This window comes from Nycticebus coucang, chromosome 24 (genome assembly GCF_027406575.1).
Source record: "Nycticebus coucang isolate mNycCou1 chromosome 24, mNycCou1.pri, whole genome shotgun sequence".
Classification (NCBI taxonomy): Eukaryota; Metazoa; Chordata; class Mammalia; order Primates; family Lorisidae; genus Nycticebus; species Nycticebus coucang.
Window position 1 is genome coordinate 19,338,676 of NC_069803.1, and position 18,175 is coordinate 19,356,850.

The 18,175-nt window shown below is 41.6% G+C and overlaps 2 protein-coding genes across 2 annotated transcripts in view; one reads left to right on the top strand and one right to left on the bottom strand.

Annotated features, from left to right (window-relative positions):
* Window positions 1-4,225, bottom strand: part of ASAH1 (N-acylsphingosine amidohydrolase 1) — a 29,447-nt gene extending 25,222 nt beyond the window's left edge. The window contains exon 1 of the mRNA XM_053578252.1: window positions 4,063-4,225. Within this exon, the coding sequence (XP_053434227.1) occupies window positions 4,063-4,140 (78 nt within the window). The 5' untranslated portion in view covers window positions 4,141-4,225. The remainder of the gene's footprint in view (window positions 1-4,062) is intronic.
* A 290-nt stretch (window positions 4,226-4,515) lies between these two features.
* The window catches only part of LOC128576510 (arylamine N-acetyltransferase 1-like), a 73,740-nt gene continuing 60,080 nt past the window's right edge, over window positions 4,516-18,175 (top strand). Inside the window, exons 1-2 of the mRNA XM_053578711.1 lie at window positions 4,516-4,651; window positions 5,323-5,398. The gene's annotated coding sequence lies outside the window, so the exon portion shown is untranslated. The remainder of the gene's footprint in view (window positions 4,652-5,322; window positions 5,399-18,175) is intronic.

An 18,175-nucleotide genomic window follows, 5' to 3' on the forward strand; every position in this document is an offset into this window, starting at 1 on the left:
CTCTCTCTTTTTTTTTTTTTTGGTTGCAGTTGTTGTTTCTAGCAGGCCCAGGCTGGGCTCGAACCTGCCAGTGTCGGTGTATGTGGCCGGCACCTACTCACTGAGTTATAAGTGCTGAGCCTCTCCATCATGTCTTCATAGGCTATTTAATAAATCAAACAATAAAGAACACAGGAGGACTGTAAAATGTGCACGTTGTGAAAATCCTCAAAAACAAACAAAAAAAGTCTTTATAAGAAAAGAAATAGCAGAAGATGTTAACAAATGGAAGAACACACCAAGCTTATGGCCAAGAAGAATCAACATTGTCAAACTGTCTATACTTCTCAAAGTAATCTACAGATTCAGTGCAATCCCCATTAAAATACCATCAGCATACTTTCAAGATTTAGAAAAAATAATTCTTTGTTTTGTATGGAACTAGAAGAAATCCCATATAGGCAAGGCAATTCTTGGAAATAAAAACAAAGCCAGGGATATCACCCTACCAGACTTTCAGCTATATTACAAGGCCATAGTGATCAAAACAGCATGGTATTATCACAAAAGTAGACACACTGACATTTGGAACTGAATAGAAAACCATGAGATGAAACTAACCTCTTATAGCCACTTGATCTTTGATAAATCAAACAAGAACATACGCCAGGGAAAAGAATCCCTATTCCACAAATGGTGCTGGGAGAACTGGATAACTACATGTAAAAGACTGAAACTGAACCTGCACCTCTCACCACTTACAAAAAAGTGATTCAAGATGGATAAAAGGTTTAAATCTAAGGTATGAAACAATAAAAATCCTCAAAGAAAGTGTGGTGAAAACGTGAAGTTTTCGGCCTGGGGAAAGATTTTTTTTTTTTCAGTTTTTGGCCAGGGCTGGGCTTGAACCTACCACCTTTGGCATATGGGGCCAGCGCCCTACTCCCTTGAGCCACAGGCGCTGCCCTGGGGAAAGATTTTATGAAGATAACTTCCATGGCAATTGCAGCAACAACAAAAATAAACAAATGGGACTTAATTAAACTGAAAAGGTTCTGTACAGCTAAGGATAACAACAACCAAAGCAAATAGACAACTTTCAGAATGGGAGAAAATACCTGCATATAATGAATTGGACAAAAACTTGGTAACTAGGATCTACAAAGAACTCAAATTAATCAACAACAACAACAAAGAGCAAATAATCCCACATATCAGTGGGCAAGAGACATAAATAGAACCTTCTCTAAAGACAGACAAATGGCTAATATGAAAAAATGCTCATCATCCCTAATTATCAGAGAAATGCAAATCAAAACTACCCTGAGATATCACCTAACCGCAGTGAGAATGGCCCACATCACAAAATCTCAAAACAGAAGATGCTGGCGTGGATGTGGAGAGAAGGGAACACTTTTACACTGCTGGTGGGACTGCAAACTAATACAACCCTTTTGGAAGGAAGTATGCAGAATCCTCAAAAAACTCAAATTAGACCTACCATTAAATCCTATAATGCCATTACAAGGCATCTACCCAGAAGAAAATATACCCTTTTATTATAAGGACATTTGCACTAGACTGTTTATCACAGGTTCAATTTACAGTCACCCAAAACTGTAGGTGGTAGGTTCAAGCCCAGCCTTGGCCAAAAACTGAAAAAAAAAAAATCTTTCCCCAGGCCGAAAACTTCACGTTTTCACCACACTTTCTTTGAGGATTTTTTTGAGACAGAGTCTCACTATATCGCCCACAGTAGAGTACTGTTGAGTCACAGCTCACAGCAACCTCAAACTCTAGGGCTTACGAGATTCTCTTGCCTCAGCCTCCCAAGTAGCTGGGACTACAGGCGCCAGTGGCAATGCCTGGCTATTTTTTAATTGCAGTTGTTATTGTTGTTTTAGCTGGCCTAGGCTGAGTTTGAACCCACCAGCCTTGTTGTATGTGGCTGGCGCCATAACCACTGTGCTACAGGTGCCAAGCTATATGCCCTTATTTTTAATTCATTAAAGATCTATAAAAACAGCTTCCCAAACTGACGCTAGATTTTTACAACCACTGTTCTAGACAACAACTCTTAAATTCATGGAGAAGCTGTTGATTCTTCTTGTTCTGGAAACAGTTATTAAATACATTTGCTAGAAAAAGTATTGAGGAAGAAAAGGGCAGTAGTCCCTGATATCTAAAACCACTTTGAGGTTTATAGCTAGACTTCGATATTATGACACAAGCTGGTCTGACACTCAGGTATTATCTGTTCTCCTCTTAGACACAAACAGTCTCAGAAAACACCTACTTCAGATAAGGTTATTTTGAGACACCATACAACAAGACAAAGCAATGGCACTTCATGATTTTGTCTAAGCACAGACAAAAAAACAAGGGCATTGTGCAACCCACAAAATACCAAATACTCCCTCCTCTTGCAAAATGAATGACTGTTAACTTCTTTACCCAATCACGGAATTGCCCCACTTTTTAGAAGCATCCTATCTAAAGCTAACCCATGACTCCTGACCTACCCTCAAATCACACAACCACAGCTCAACTGCTGTAATAGGTTTTGTCCTAACCCATGGTTGCTCATGGTGTGCGTTCCACCTTGCCTCAAAAAATACTAAACCCAATTTTGAATGAAGGGCACTGGCAGTATCAAAGTACTGACTTCCTTAAAAATTCCCATAATGGCTGGGTACATGGCTCACACTTGTAATCCTAATACTTCGGGAGGCTGAAGTGAGAAGATTGCTGAGGTTCAAAGTTCCAGACCAACCTAAGAAAGAGTGAGACTACCGTCTCTACTAAAAATAGAAAAAAATTAGCTGGGCATGATGGCCCAGGCCTGTAGTCCCAGCTACTTGGGAAGATCACTTGAGCCCAGGAGTTGGGAGGCTGCAGTGAACTATGATGACTGCACTCTAGTCCAGACAGCAGAGCAAGACCCTGTCTCAAAATAGTAATAATAATTTCCGTAATACCAACTACTTGGTGCAAATTAATTCCCTTCCCATACCAAAGCAGTTTTTTTTTCCTTACAGCCTTTCAATACTGTATACATGTATATACTGGATATTTTTCTATTATGTATTATTACTATGTATATACTATTCTGCTAAACATTATAATGATTTTTAATGGCTTAATAATACTCCACCATGATTTTATTCTTCAAGTGTTTCTCCTTATAGGAATAAAAAGAGGAGAATGTACATCCTGCTAGCATTTTCAGTATTCCACCTAAGCTGGTTCAAAACCATTTTCATCTAGCCTCAGGTCAGATGCACCCAGGTTCCCGTTTATCCCATCTGTTGGCAAAGACACAAGTAGTCTTCTTGCTTTTAAAGTGACGAATTATGAAAGAGCATTGGGCGTCAAGAGGCTTTAGGAATATTTCATAAACAATACTGTAACCTCTGGCTAAAGATTTTGCCCCTCTAGGTCAACTTCCTCTTCTGCAAAAAAGAAAGACTCACGCTGGTCTCTCACTGTCTCCTGCAGTTAGGAAGTCTCGAGTGTGGGAAAGAGTCACGGGACAGGCGTTCCCATGACTGTGGAGTAGAGGTCACCAGGGGGACGACGCCAGGGCCAACCAGCTCTAGGCCTCTTGCCACCACTTAGGTTTGGGACCAATCGCCTTTTCTAGGGCCCAGCAGAATCCTATGCTGGAACTTCAGGAGGTCAGCGGGGAGCGCGCGGTGGGGGCGCGGCGAGCAGAGTTCTCTTGATAGCACCTGGCTATCAAGCAGTCTGTCCCTTAATTGAGTAAAGCACACAAACGAACCGGAACATTTTAGTTAAACACTTCAAAATGCAGCAACCTGGAACTGGTTGTTCAAGTACAATCACTCAAAGGTCAGGATATACAAATCACACCCACCCATTCCGAACAGATTAGGATTTCTCTAAAAGGTGTTTTTCTAGTTCCAGTCAGTATCGAAACCAACCGGGGATGGGGTCCACCAGCACGTTTTGCGCCCACGCCGCTGTGCATGCACCAAACTACCCGAGGGGATGCTGCCCCGCCCCGCCACACCTGCGCCTGCACCTGCACGCCCCGCTCCGCGCCGGCCTCGGTTCACTCACCGGCGGCGCGTTTTGCGCCACTGCACAGGTGACGGCCGCAGCCAGCAGGACCGAGGGGAGGTGACTCTGGCCCAGCATCTCTCCAGTGCCGACGCCGCTCCGCCGCGCGCGAGAAGAACCACCTGTGGCCAGCGCAAGCCGCGCCCCGGCCACCGCGTGACCTGCGACCCGGGACCGAACCACTTGGAGCTGGTGGGGGGGAGGAGGGATTTAGCCGAAGGGAGTGAACGGGACGTCTTTCAGTGTCTTAGAGGGGTGGTGGGTAGAGGGGGCCTTCTGGGCTGCAGAAGAAACCCGCAGAATGAGAACCAGCGCTCGCGCTGGGAGCGTGGGGTTGTTCCCCCCCACCCCGGGCAGTGGTTGGGCCGAACCAGAGCCCCGCCCCTCCAGGGGGTGGGGAAACTTTCATCCCCCGGCCCGGCCCGCGGAGGTCAGCGGGGAGCGCGCGGTGGGGGCGCGGCGAGCCGAGGGCGTGAGGGGCGGCGGTGCCTCCCGCGGGCTGCAGCTGCAGCTCCCTCTGGGTAGCGTCCCCGAGCCGCGAGGTCTGCGCGGGCCCACGAAACGGACCCGAAGAGTCTCCACGTGCGAGGTAGCATCCCACCCTGACCCACGTTCGCCCTCTGAGGAAAGCTCCCCCCGACCTGGGGTCGCGGGACAAGGCAGCGTGAGTGGCCGGGATGGGGGCAGCTAATGTGGCCCACTCCACGCGCCACCCCATCGGGCTCTCCCAAATTAGCTGACAAGTCACAGAGCTGAGGCTCCGGGCGGAATGACCGGGGAGACCCGGCCAACCTTGTCCCACTCTTGTACGCGGCCATCGGGCGACTGTGTGTTTTCGCCGCACTCGGGGACGACCTGAGCGGGGCCGGGGGGTCGCGCGGGCGCGGGCGGACTCGAGGGGCGCTCGCCCGCCTTTCGCGCGATGGATGCAGCGGCGAGTTATTAGAAGTCCCACAGGAAATCCTGCCCTCTGCTTCGCACTTCCTGATTGAGCCTCTCACATCCCAAGCAGTATTCTTTGAATGTTTCGATAAAACTCGGAACACTGTCACTAAAAACTATATACTTATATGTGATGATTTTGTTGTATATATTTTATTATATGTATTTTTTGGCACGCGCGCTTGCAAGAGGAAAAAAGGAGACAGAGAAAGAAGGAAATTGCAGTTTTACCCATTTGCATGACTTATTTAGAAAATTCAAACCATCTTTTTGTTGGAAGTTGGAAATGAGAAGTTGATGTTTTTCTTTTGTTTTTAGATTTTGGGGAAAGGAAAGTAGACGGCAGTGTTCTTAGGAGGAAGTTCGACTTTTGAAACATGAACATGTGATTCAGGTACATTTGGGTTCTTGCTTGAGTCGTAATATTTATTATTGAATCAAAAAAATGTTTACTACAGACCTGCAACGTGCCAAGCATTTCTCCCAACACTGAGAATAACCAGTGGGCAATAAGAGAAATGTTCTTCCCTTGTAAGTCTTACATTGCAGATGAGAAATGGACGGTAAACATAATAGGTAAGAAAATGATATTGGATGTTTAGAGTGATACAATGCTATGGAGAAAAAGCAGGGTAAGAGGGATCAAGATTTAAATAAAATAGATGGGCTAGGGATTGAAAAGGTGAAGTTGGAGAGGTGAGGAAGCTAGCTAGTTCTTGTGGATGCTCAAAGAAAGAGTATGCCAGGCAGAGGGAGCAGCTGTTGCAAAGTCTTTTTTTTTTTTTTTTAAGAGACAGAGTCTCACTCCATGGCACTTGCCTTGGCATCACAGCTCACAGCCACCTCCAGTTCTTGGGCTTAGGCAATTCTCTTGTCTCAGCCCCCCGAGTAGCCGGAACCACAGGCGCCCGCCACAACGTCCAGCTATTTTTTGTTGGCGTTTGGCCGGGCCGGGTTTGAACTTGCCACCCTCAGTATATGGGGCCAGTGCTCTACCCACTGAGCCACAGGTGCCGCCCTGTTGCAAACTCTTAATGGTGAGAACACGCCGTGTAGCTTGGCGTGTTCCAGCTACAGCAAACGTGTATGTTTGGGGTGGGCGTGCAGAAGGAACAAGGGGAAAAGAAGTAGATAAAGTTAGGCCAGGGGGACAAATTATGGGGGCCATTCAGAGCCCTTTTAAGGAGCTGGGCTTCTCAAAATGTGCAATGTTGAACACACATGTTGAATGTCAAATATATTGAATTACCTTGGAGCTTAAAATAAGTCTGTCAGAAGTAGAGGATTCCCATCTTTTAGTTGCTATTACTAAAATGACTGATTTGAGGATCATTCATCTTAAATACTATTGAGAACAATTCAAAGATATTATTATAAAAAATTATACATTTTTTTTTTTTTATCTATGAGAGGACATTAACTGGTGATTAGGTAGTCTGGCAAAATCAGTGTGTTTATGAGGAAAACTTACAATAACCGTCATAATATTCTTAGGTACGACTTTCATATAATTATGCATATAACTTTGAAAGGCCTGTTAAATACTGTTGATTTTCTTTTCAGACAAAATTCAGATCCATTTCTCTAAAATTATACCATTTTATGCATGTCTTTTTTTTACATGTACTTTTTTTTGGCAGTTTTTGGCCGGGGCTGGGTTTGATCCCACCACCTCCGGTATATGGGTCTGGCGCCCTACTCCTTTGAGCCACAGTACATGATGTACAAAGTACATGATGCCACCCTACATGTACTTTTTTAAAACCTGCTGTATTTTTTAATACTAGAAATGTAAAGAAAATCAAGGCAAGGTTTGTGGCTATAGGAAACCTTGCAATTTTTAGCATTCTTACTGCTTCATAGAAAATGATATTTAGGTCTGGCTCATGCCTGTAATCCTAGCATTCTGGGAGGCTGAGGCAGGTGGATTGCTGGAGCTGAAGAGTTTGAGACCAGCCTGTGCAAAAGTGAGACCCTCATCTCTACTAAAAATAGAAATATTAGCCAGGTGTTGTGGCAGGTGCCTGTAGTCCCAGCTACTAGAGAGGCTGAGGCAAGAGTATCACTTGAACCCAGGAGTTTGAGGTTGCTGTGAGCTATGACAGCACAGCACTCCATCCTGGGGCAAAAGAATGAGACTCTACCTCAAAAAAAAAAAGAGGTAGAGTCTACCCCAAAAATAAGAAAAAGGAAATGATATTTAATGTACAAATGACATTTGTGTCTATGGAAAGGGTGGTTCAAAAGCTGCACAGAAGCATCAGGTTTAAGACTTGGATAACCAGGTTAGTATGCAAGAGTCAGCATAAGTAATCAAATTGTTTATGGAATAGCCGAAGTTCTTGGCAAGCTATGAACTTCCTAATTTACCTAACATTCCTAGGTTCCTGATGCGGAGCCTTGATTTGAAATCATTGTAACCTAACCACTCCACCCTAAATGAAATCTATCACATATGGCACCATAGTACCCAGAACAGGTTTGGCTTGATTTAATAAAACTGAATATACAAAAAGTTGTACTAGAAGGTCAAGAAATACAGAGATAATATTTTAGTTTGAAAAATAAACATTTTAACGGATGTATTTACCAATATGTTATTCACTGTCCTATTATTTTTTTTCTTTTTGCAATTTTTGGCTGGGGCTGGGGCTGGGTTTGAACCCGCCACCTCCAGTATATGGGGCTGGTGCCCTACTCCTTTGAGCCACAGGCACTGCCCCTGTCTTATTTTTTTTTTAAGGTGAGTATATTTAAAATGTTGAACAGATATATGTTCAACTCTTGGGGAAGGGATCTAGATAATAAAAACATGCTATAAAATGGAAAATAAGAGATCATATGAAATTGTTTCAAGTTTCTTTTCCTGGTAGCTTTATCACACGAAGAAGGATTACTTCCTTTATGTTTTACTTTTAGATTAAAAAAAAACGTTAAATCATTACCTTCTGCTTGAGGTGTATTGACACTCTATTTTACTACAAAACTATAAATTTAGTGTTCATATTTAATCTGATTGTCCTCACATGTAATATCAAAATAAAATAATTATATTATCCTTCACTTTGTGTGTTTCTCTTTGTTTCTTTGTGAAACATTTGTGATATTTTATTGAATCCTTGACACCTTAGACATACTAGAATTTGAAGAGCTGCTTAAAAAAATCCTTTCTTATTTCCACTTTCCTTGACGAGACAGATGATTCTGACCCAAAAGTTATTTTCAGTTCGACTGACATCTAATAATCTCTAAATGTTTTTGCCATTTAGAGGACTTTATAACCCTGTACACTTCCATCTTTTCGTATTACACAATTATAGTTACCTATTTAATGTTCTAACATGTTATTTCTAATAAGTTTGTAGTGAATTCATTCTCTCAATAAATACTGAGCACTTAATATAGGTACTAGATAGATGGTGAACGAATGATTCCTTCTCTCCTGAGATTTTAGTATCATAGTAGAAAAAAAATGAAGGTAGAAAGCAAAAATGTAAATTGAACAAATATCTTGAAAAACTTGGATATGTTTAGGTCATTATTCCAGACTCTAACTTTTGGTTTAATATTGTACACTGGGAATATTTCACCAGCCTCAACTCCACTCCTACTGTGTGGCAGCTATGCAACTTGGATGAAATATACCTTTCTCCTTTTCTTTGGACATGGTCTGTTATTAGCATTTAAAGTCATCCTATCCCTCTGGGGAACCTGTGACCTAAGGGACACATGTGGCCCTCCAGATCCCCAAATGCAGCCCTTCAACTGAATCTGACATTCACAGAACAAATCTTTCAGTAAAGGATTTATTTGGATTCAATCAAAAGACCTCACTCAAGGATCCAGAAGGCCACATATGGCCCCAAGGGCACAGGTTCCCCACCCCAGGAGGCCTTAGTCACAACAACACTTGAATTAAACAAGCTGTACTTTGACACTTAAGACGTTTACTATATGGTTGAGGTGATTGTGACAGGAAAGAGGAAGCCGGTAGTCCTCATTGCTGCTGGCATGCCTGCTGTAAACTTGAAGGGAGCCGCCCAAGATGAAACAGATACTGTAGACAGCACAGTGGACAGATGGAAAGAAACTGGGTCATTAGTGACATTGTAAAGATGCTAGATCAGCCAACGACTGAGCCTGTCCAACAGCTGCACTCTTCATTTACTCGAGACTCTACTCTTTGTTATTGAAGCCAGTTCAAGTTTTTTTTTGTGCGTGTGGTTTTTGGCCGGAGCTGGGTTTGAACCCGCCACCTCCGGCATATGGGACCGGTGCCCTACTCCTTGAGCCACAGGCGCCGCCCCGCCAGTTCAAGTTCTTTTGCTTGCATTTGGAACTATTGTATCTGAGACTGTCCTGACTGAGACACATATAAAAATAGGTATTTCTCCTTCTCATGAACCAAGAAGAATGTACTGTAGAAGCTACGAAGCTTAAAGTTTAGTTCTTTCACTTGCTTATGTTCTTTTCCTTAGAAAGGGCCTCACAAAAGCTGGATCTCCTATTGGATGATGTGGGGAGAAAACATCACCTTTCTCTCTAATCCCTTCTAATTGCTAAATAGCTGAAAGAGTCACAGCGCACACATGACTCTGGCTCAGTGGTGCTCACTGCATCAAGCCTGAATGACAAGAGCAGAAGCGGAAGTAGTTTGTGCCTTTGACAACATCTTCTGTATTTCCCAATATCAAGGTCAAGACATTTTTGTAAGTGATACCAACCATTTAGTCTATTCCAAAAGAACCGAAGGTCCTAGGAATTTAACCCTGCCAGTGTAGTCTTTTATGTATTATTAACTGAAGAAAAAGAATAGAAAAACAATGAGTGCTCTTTGTAGATTTTGAGATTAGGAAACAAAAAGAAGTCAGAAGACGCCAAATCAGTGTTGTTGTTGCAGGAAGACGAGGACCAATGGAGAGAAAGAGCACCCAAACACCACGTTTATAAGAGGAAGGGCTTTATTCACCAGCCGAGGGAGCTTACGACATAGAAGAAATCCAAATGGCTGTGCTCCCTGACTAGCTTGGTCTTTCCCTTTTTATTGACAGTCAAAAAGTTCCAACCCACTGGTACCCTTCTCATTGGCCAGTTTGAATCAAGCAGGAGATACTATTCCAGCCCCTATAGCACTACAGGATTTCACAGAACTTATAAATTTCCAAGTTCCAGGAAGTTAAGTTTACAAATTCCCAAGAGCTGAGTCACCATGGAGCAGACCCTGCAGATGTATCCTTGTGGTCTCCCTGAGAAGACCTGTTCTCCTAGACCTCACCCTTCTTGGGTATCCTCTCTCATTGTCATTCTGTTCCTAGGAATGAAATGGTGAGGAGATGGCATGAAAAATAAACTCTTATGCTAAGTTATTTTCAAAGAAACAACCCATGAGGCTCCTAGAAGTGAGCAGCTTTGCATGCCAAGAGGTAGCAAGGACCTGCCTCCCTGAGCAGGGTCTGTCTAGATTTTTTTTTTTTTTTTTTTTGAGACAGAGTCTCACTATGTCACCCAGGGTAGAGTGCCATGGCGTCACACCTCACAGCAACCTTTAACTCTTGGGCTTAAGCAATTCCCTTGCCTCAGCCTCCTGAGTAGCTGGGACTACAGGCACCCGCCACAAAGCCTGGCTACTTTTTTGTTGTAGTTGTCGTTGTTTGGCAGGCCCAGGCCAGGTTCAAGCCTGCCAGCCCAGGGTGTATGTGGCTGGCGCCCTAGCTGCTAAGCTACAGGTGCTGAGCCACGGGTCTTTCATTGAACTAGGAAAAGTCCATACTGGGGAACATACAAAGTTAATTATAGGTAGAAAGAAACAAGGAAGTTTTGCAAATGTCAGTGAATTGAGGAAACAATGGGAAGACAGAAGAGAATTTCAAGATTTTAAAGCAAGAAAGAAACAATTACAGTGCCTTGGGGGTAAACTTTAACTTCCCTATTCTATGATGCTAATCTATATCGTAATCCTTAAGCAATTTCAACCTTTGAGCCTTTTTCAGCCCATGACACATAGATCTATATCTAAACTGCTGAACACTCTGACCCCCCTAGTGGTGTCCTGCAGGTACTGTGTTCAGTACAGTGCAGGTGTCTAGGAATCCAAGCTGTTGCCAGCAGATCCTCAGGGATGTCAGCCTATACTAAACTCTAACCCACAAATCAGGACTGTAAAGTAGATGCCTAATGACTTCTCACCAGAGCTCTCCTAAAATTGCTCGTTTGAGGAGAATAATAATCAAAAGTATTGTCGTGGTGGAGATGGACTCTCTGGGTTCCTGGGTATTTTTCTGCTAAAGCTTTGGCTGACTTGCTCAAAACACGCTTATGTTAAGCAGGTGTTACTCTTTGGCCCTCCAGAAATGCCTTGAGCAGCCCAAGAAACTGTTGCCATAATCTTTGCTCTTGGCCAGTTTGGTAGCCATTGCTTTAACTGTGCTTTGTCTGCAGGATGGTATTGGGAAAGCCTTATTTCATGTCCTTTTACAGTTCTTTGAAGGAATTCTTCAAAGATCTTGATCCCCCTTGTTTCCATCAAAAGCTCTGTTTTTGTCTGCAGCTGATGTGGACACACCAGTTGTGGCATCCATCAAATACAAAGTTGGATCAACCCAGGTGCAGTGGCTCTTGCCTATTATCCTAGCATTCTAGGAGGCAAAGATGGGTGGAATGCCTAAGCTCAAGAGTTCAAGACAAGACTGAGAAAAGTGAGGCTTTGCCTCCACTAAAAATAAAAACTAGCCAGGTTTTGGTGGTACATACCTGTAGTCCCAGCTACACAGGAGGCTGAGGCAAGAGGATATCTTGAGCCCAAGAGTCTGAGGTGGCTATGAGCTATGATGTCATGGCACTCTCCCCAGGGCCACATAGTGAGATTCTGTCTCCAAAAAACCAAAAAAAATTGATTAACTTTAATTTTTTAATCAGAATTGTATAAGCTGAACCAATTGGTATTGGCTATTTTCTTTTTCCCATAAAATCAGTCTGCACTTGGCTTATTTTACTTGACATATTATTCTTCAGTCTTATCCATGTTGTTGCAAATGGCAGACTGTCATTCTTCCTTGTAGCTATACAAGGTCTGACAATGATTCTTTCATGAACTCATCCTAGAAAAAGTGCTACATACCTCATTGCTGAATATCACTACAGTCACTTCCAGTACTTTTGGGAGTACTTCCCAAAGTACTCCCTTGGGAAGCTATGTACTGTTGCCAATGCCTAGTTTACCCTTCAAAGCAATTTTGGGGCTCTTTTTTGGGGATGAGCATCAGAGCTTCCATTGTATAGCACACAAAAACATGCAATAATAATAGTAAATGCCTCTTAGCAAGACACTGCCACATATCAACACGAACACAGCTATGAGACACTGATACACCAAGGTTATGAAACCTTACTGAGTTGTTTGTACAGTGCTGCCAACATAAGTGCACTGTAGTGATTTCACAAACTTGTCAAGCCTTGTACAACCAGAAAAAGAGTTCCAAAGTTGCTCTGAAGGATGGACTAGGCCCTGGCATGGGTGTGTAGCTTCCCAAAGGGAGTACTTCAAGGTGACTGTAGTGATATTCAGCAATGGGTTATGTAGCACTTTTCTAGGATGAGTTTATGAACTTATTTGTCACAGCTTTGTATAATATTCCATTGCATATATGCACCACATTTGTTTTTACTATAAGGCTATAGTTTATCATATGACTCAAATCAATATACTGCTTGTTCTTATCAGAGATTAAAGTCACTGGACCTCTGTGAGGTTCCTAAAGACCTTCTGGCCAGTGGTTCCCAGGATTTCCCAGTCCAGTAAAAAAAATTAATGAGGCTTTAGCACATGAGGATCCAAATTTCTATTCTGCCAAGTGGATCTATTAAAAAGAAAATAAATTGCACACATATAAAGTCTACTACCTCTGCCACTATTTTATTTTAAAAAACAAAACATTTTAATGACAACAACAAAAATTGGAAGTCCCCAAAATCAGAATAAAAGCTAACATTCTAAATAATAATTTTAGTTTTATTCTTTTATTTTTGTCATTTGTATCATTATATATTCTAGTTATTAGTACTTTATCAGATGGATAGTTTTAAAATGTTTTCTTCCATTCCGTGGGTTGTCTCTTCACTTTGTTGTTTCCTTTGCTGTGTAGATTTTTAGCTTGATGTGGTCCCATTTACCCAACTTTGCTTTGGTTGCCTGTGTTCTGGTAGTACTCTCTATCCTACCTACTCCATTTGCTGTGGTACCTGCATTCTTTTTTATGTTTTTAGCATCTGTCTCCTGCTGACCAGAATGTAAGCTCTATGAGGGCAGAGGGGATGTCTTTGTTGTAGTTGTTGTTGTTTGCATGTTTGCTGTTCTCAGTACCTAGAACAATGTCTGGTATATAATAGCAGTAACTTAGTATTTGTTGAATAAATGAACTACCAGAAGTAACTGCTTTTGTGGAGGTGGAAAAAAAATGGTGGACCAGAAGCAGCCTGTAAGCTCACTACTCCCAAGGAAAGAAGTGAAAAATGCAGTAATCTGCCTATGTATGGATTACTCTTCTCTGAAGCAACAGTATGAAATCACAGAAAAGCAATGTGGGCTACTCAGTGCATACAAAAAAAGATGACAGGGTGATATATATACTAAGATCAAAGAATGTGGAGGGAAGAATAGGAAGATAGAGCACTGGACTACTGTGCTCACCCTGCTGGCTCTGTGCAAGTTATGAGATAGCTCCCTCCATAGCCACAGACCAGGGATCTTCCTGGAGTCTGGGTAAAATTGTTGCACCAGATAACAGACATAGTGGGGATTGGGCAGCAGCCAAAGCCATCCTGGACTGTCAGGTGCATGACGCCAGGTTGACACTGGACTAGGGAGGGAGCAGACTAACATGAGGCTTCCTTGAGCCACACCCTGGGAACCAAGTGCTTCTCCTCTACAATGCAATGAGACCTGAGCCTGGGAATTGACTAGGATACAGCAGGTTCTGGCCTAAGAGACTTTGGGCAACTGTTTCAGTGGGTCCTGGGGAGAGCAGGGGAACTCCACAGTCCCTGGGCTGCTGGAACTGACCTTTGCCCATGTGACTTAGCACCCAGGCAGTTTCTGAGTTTGTGGAACAGCTTGCCACTTACTTGGCTCCGATTCTGTCCTCCAAGCTTCCACTGTCCCCCATCTCCTGAGCCTTAACTTTGTCCTGTTGGTTGGATCAGCACTGCCACCCATGTGGCCCGAGGCCCTGCTCAAAAGTCCTCCTTCAGGCTCCTGCTTAGTCCTAGCTCTGAAGTTCTCATGCTTTAGTTCGAGGCTCTGCCTCTGTGCCTCCAGAGCTCCTGCCAGGCCCAAGACACCATCTCTAAGACTCCAGGACTACACCTGGACCGCAGAGCCTCCACCACTACTGCAGGGCCAGGGGAATTGCTCCGAAGTCCAATGACCCACCAAGGACTACCCCCAGCCTCAAACCGCCAGTACACTGCAGTCTGATTTGCACAAACATCCATAACCTGAGAACCTATGACAACTGCCTACATGGCCTCACCCAGCTTTTATTGTCACCACTGCAGGGAGACCCTGGATAGAGCAATGCTCACAATACCAGCCTCAGTGAAGAAGGTCTCACCTAGCCCCCAAATTGAACATCTTACAACTATTTGGTGAACAACCCAGCACCCAAAACAAACAGCATTGAATACAGGCGTAAGCAGAGATGATCACAGGAGAGTAGAACAAATCAGAACAGTTGTATTACAGATTTCTAGTGCACATTCCCCCACCTCCAGCACATCAACAATGCAGAATAGGAAAAAAGGGCCGTGTAGTCACCCCCACTTCTAATCAAGCGAGAGAGTTTCCATCAACAAACAGATGTCTGCAAACCTATTAGTCCTGAATTGAGAAAAGAGATTTCAGATGAAAAAATATCAGCAAAAGGAACCTGGCAACATGAAAAATCACAACAGATTTATACCTGTAAGGGATCACAATGGAGCTACAGCAGCAAACTCGAACTATAAGGAAATTGAATTGAATATGACAAAATTGAATTGAATATGACAGAAATTGAATTCAGAGTATGGATAGCAAATATGAGAAAGTTGAAAACCAACAAAAAGAAGCCAAAAAATTTCAGGAAGTTAATGAAAAAGTCACTAAAAAACTAGACAGAATAAGAAAGTATATAATAGAACTTAAAGAAATGAGTCATTTAGGGAATTTCAAAACATAGGCTAAAGTTTCAGTAACAGATTAAATCAAGGAAGAGGAAGAATCTCAGAGCTTGAAAACAAGGCTATCAAGCTAACTCAGTCTTTCAAAGAGGCAGAGAAGAAAAAAAAAGGAAGAGAAATGAACTTAGATATTGGACAATGTGAAGTGGACAAAACTGCAAATTAGAGCTATCCCTGAAGAGAAGAAGATAGACCTAAAAGCATGGAAAATCTATTTGAGGGAAGTATTGAGGAAAATTTCTGTGGTATCAGCAGAGATGCAGACATTCAGATACAAGACAGTCATCATATACCAGGAAGATCCATATCAAATACCAGGAAGATTCATAGCAGATAGAACATCTCCAAGACACATAGTAATCAACATAACCAAAGTCAAAATGAAAGAAAAAATTCTACAAGCAAATAGAGAAAACCAACAACTGACCTACAAGGGAAAACCCATCTGGCTAACAGCAGATTTCTCAGTAGAAACCTTACGAGCCAGAACAGAGTGAGCCTCTCTATCTTCTTATACAGAATGACTGACAGACTAGCATTCTTTATCCAGCAAAACTAAGTTTCACAATTGATGGGGAAATCCAGCTTTTTCTAGACAAGCAATCATTGAGGGGATTTGTCATGACTAGATCTGTCCTGCAGGAAATAATCAAAACTGCATTATATATGAATTAGCACAAAAGATACACACCAGTATAAAATCACACAAATAGTCAAGGCTTACAACTCCTATAACACAATAGCACAGAAAGAAAAACAAAGCAAAAAGGCTGTACCTATTATGATGAAAAGAACATCACATGTATTAATTCTATCTCTTACTGGCTTGAATATACCACTCAAAAGACATAGACTGGCTGAATGGATGAAAAAACACAACCCAAGTATCTACTGCCTCCAGGAGACACATCTAAATGACAAGGATGCAAACAGGCTCAAAGTGAAATGAAAACCAAAAGAGAGCCCGTGTAGCCATTTTCATATCAGACAAAATTGACATTAAATCAACAATGGTAAAGAAAGACAAATATAGCCATTATATTAATATAATGATTAAGGGAACAATTTGACCAGAAGACATAACAATCCTAAATATGTATTCACCTAACACAGGAGCTCCTAGATACAAAAATCAAATTCTTCTAGAGCTAAGCAAAGAAATAAATAATAGCTCTAATTGGCAGAAACTTCAATACCTCATTATCAGAGCTGGACAGATCATGAAAGCATGAAATTAAGAAACACTGGATTTAAATGAGGCCTTACAACAAATAGACCTAACAGATATTTACAGAACATTCTATCCCAAAGCTACTGAATGTACATTCTTTTCATCAGCACATGGGACATTCTCCAAGATTGAGCATATCTTAGGCCATAAAACATATCTCAAAAAATTAAAAAAAAAATGGAAATCATACCCTGTATCTTCTCAGGCCATAGTGGATTAACAAGTAGTAACATTCAATTCTACGCAAAGCTATGGAAATTAAACAAGCTGGTACTGAATTATTGAGTAAGTAATTAAATTAAGATGGAAATAAAAAAAATTCCTGAACTGACAAAGGAGACAGAATCCATCAAAATCTTTGGAATGCAATGAAAACATACGTAAGGGGAAAATACATAGCCTTAAATTCCTACATTCAAGAATTAGAAAGATCACAAATTAACAAACTAATAGTGCATCTCAAAGAACCAGAAAAGAATGAGAAAACCAAACTCAAAGCCATCAGAAGCAAACAAATAGAAAGGTCAGAGAAGAACAAAATGAAATGGAAAACAACAACAATAAAAATATACAGAAGTTTGGTGAACAAAATGTTGGTTATTTGAAAACGTAAACAAGATTGATAGACCTCTTGCTAGATTTACCAGAAATAAGAGAGAAATGACCCAAATGAGCTCAATTAGAAATGAAAAAGGAGATATCACAAGTGATAGCACAGAAATAAAAAGCATTATCTGTGAATAGTATGAAAATATCTATGTACATAACCTAAAAAATGTAGCAGAAATGGACAAATTCCTGGAAATACATGTCCTTCCAAGACTCAATCAGGAAGAAATAGTACTCCTAAACAGACCAATAATGAGCAGTGAGATTGAAGCAGTAATGAAAAGTCTTACAACAACAACAACAACAACAAAAGGCCCGAGACCAGATAGATTCACAGCCAAATTCTGCCAGACCTACAAAGAAGAATTGGGACTTATACTGCAGAAATTATTCCATAATATTGAGAAGGAGGGAATCCTCCCCAACTCATTCTATGAAGCCAATATTACCTTTATACCAAAACCAGGTAAGGACACAACAAAAAAAGAAGACTATAGACCAATATCCCTTATGAATATAGATGCAAAAAATTCTCAATATAATAGTTGCAAATCGAATTCAGCAGTACGTCAAATAAATAATCCTCCATGATCAAGTGGAAAAGGATGGTTCAACATAATATAAATCAATAGTGTAATTCATCACATAAACAGAAGCAAAAACAAAGACCATATAATCATCTCAATAGTGGCAGAAAAAGCATTTGACAAAATTCAGGACCTTTTCATGATTAAAAACCCTCAATACACTAGACATAGAAAGAATATATGTCAAAATTATACAAGCCATACATTATAATGTAACAAACCCACAATCAACATCATACAGAATGGGGAAAAATTGAAAGCATTCCCACTAAGAACTGGAACAAGACAAGATTGCCCACTGTCACCACTTCTATTCAGCATAACACTGGAAGGCCTAGCCAAAGCAATCAGACAAGAGAAAAAAAATAAAAGGTATCCAAATCAGGAAAGGGGAGGTCAAGCTCCCTCTTTTTGCTGATGATATGATCTTGTATCTACCAAGCCCTAGGACTCCACTAAGAGTTTCCTGGAATTGATAAATAAAGTCAGCAAAGTCTCAGGACATAAAATCAATGTATACAAAGCAGTA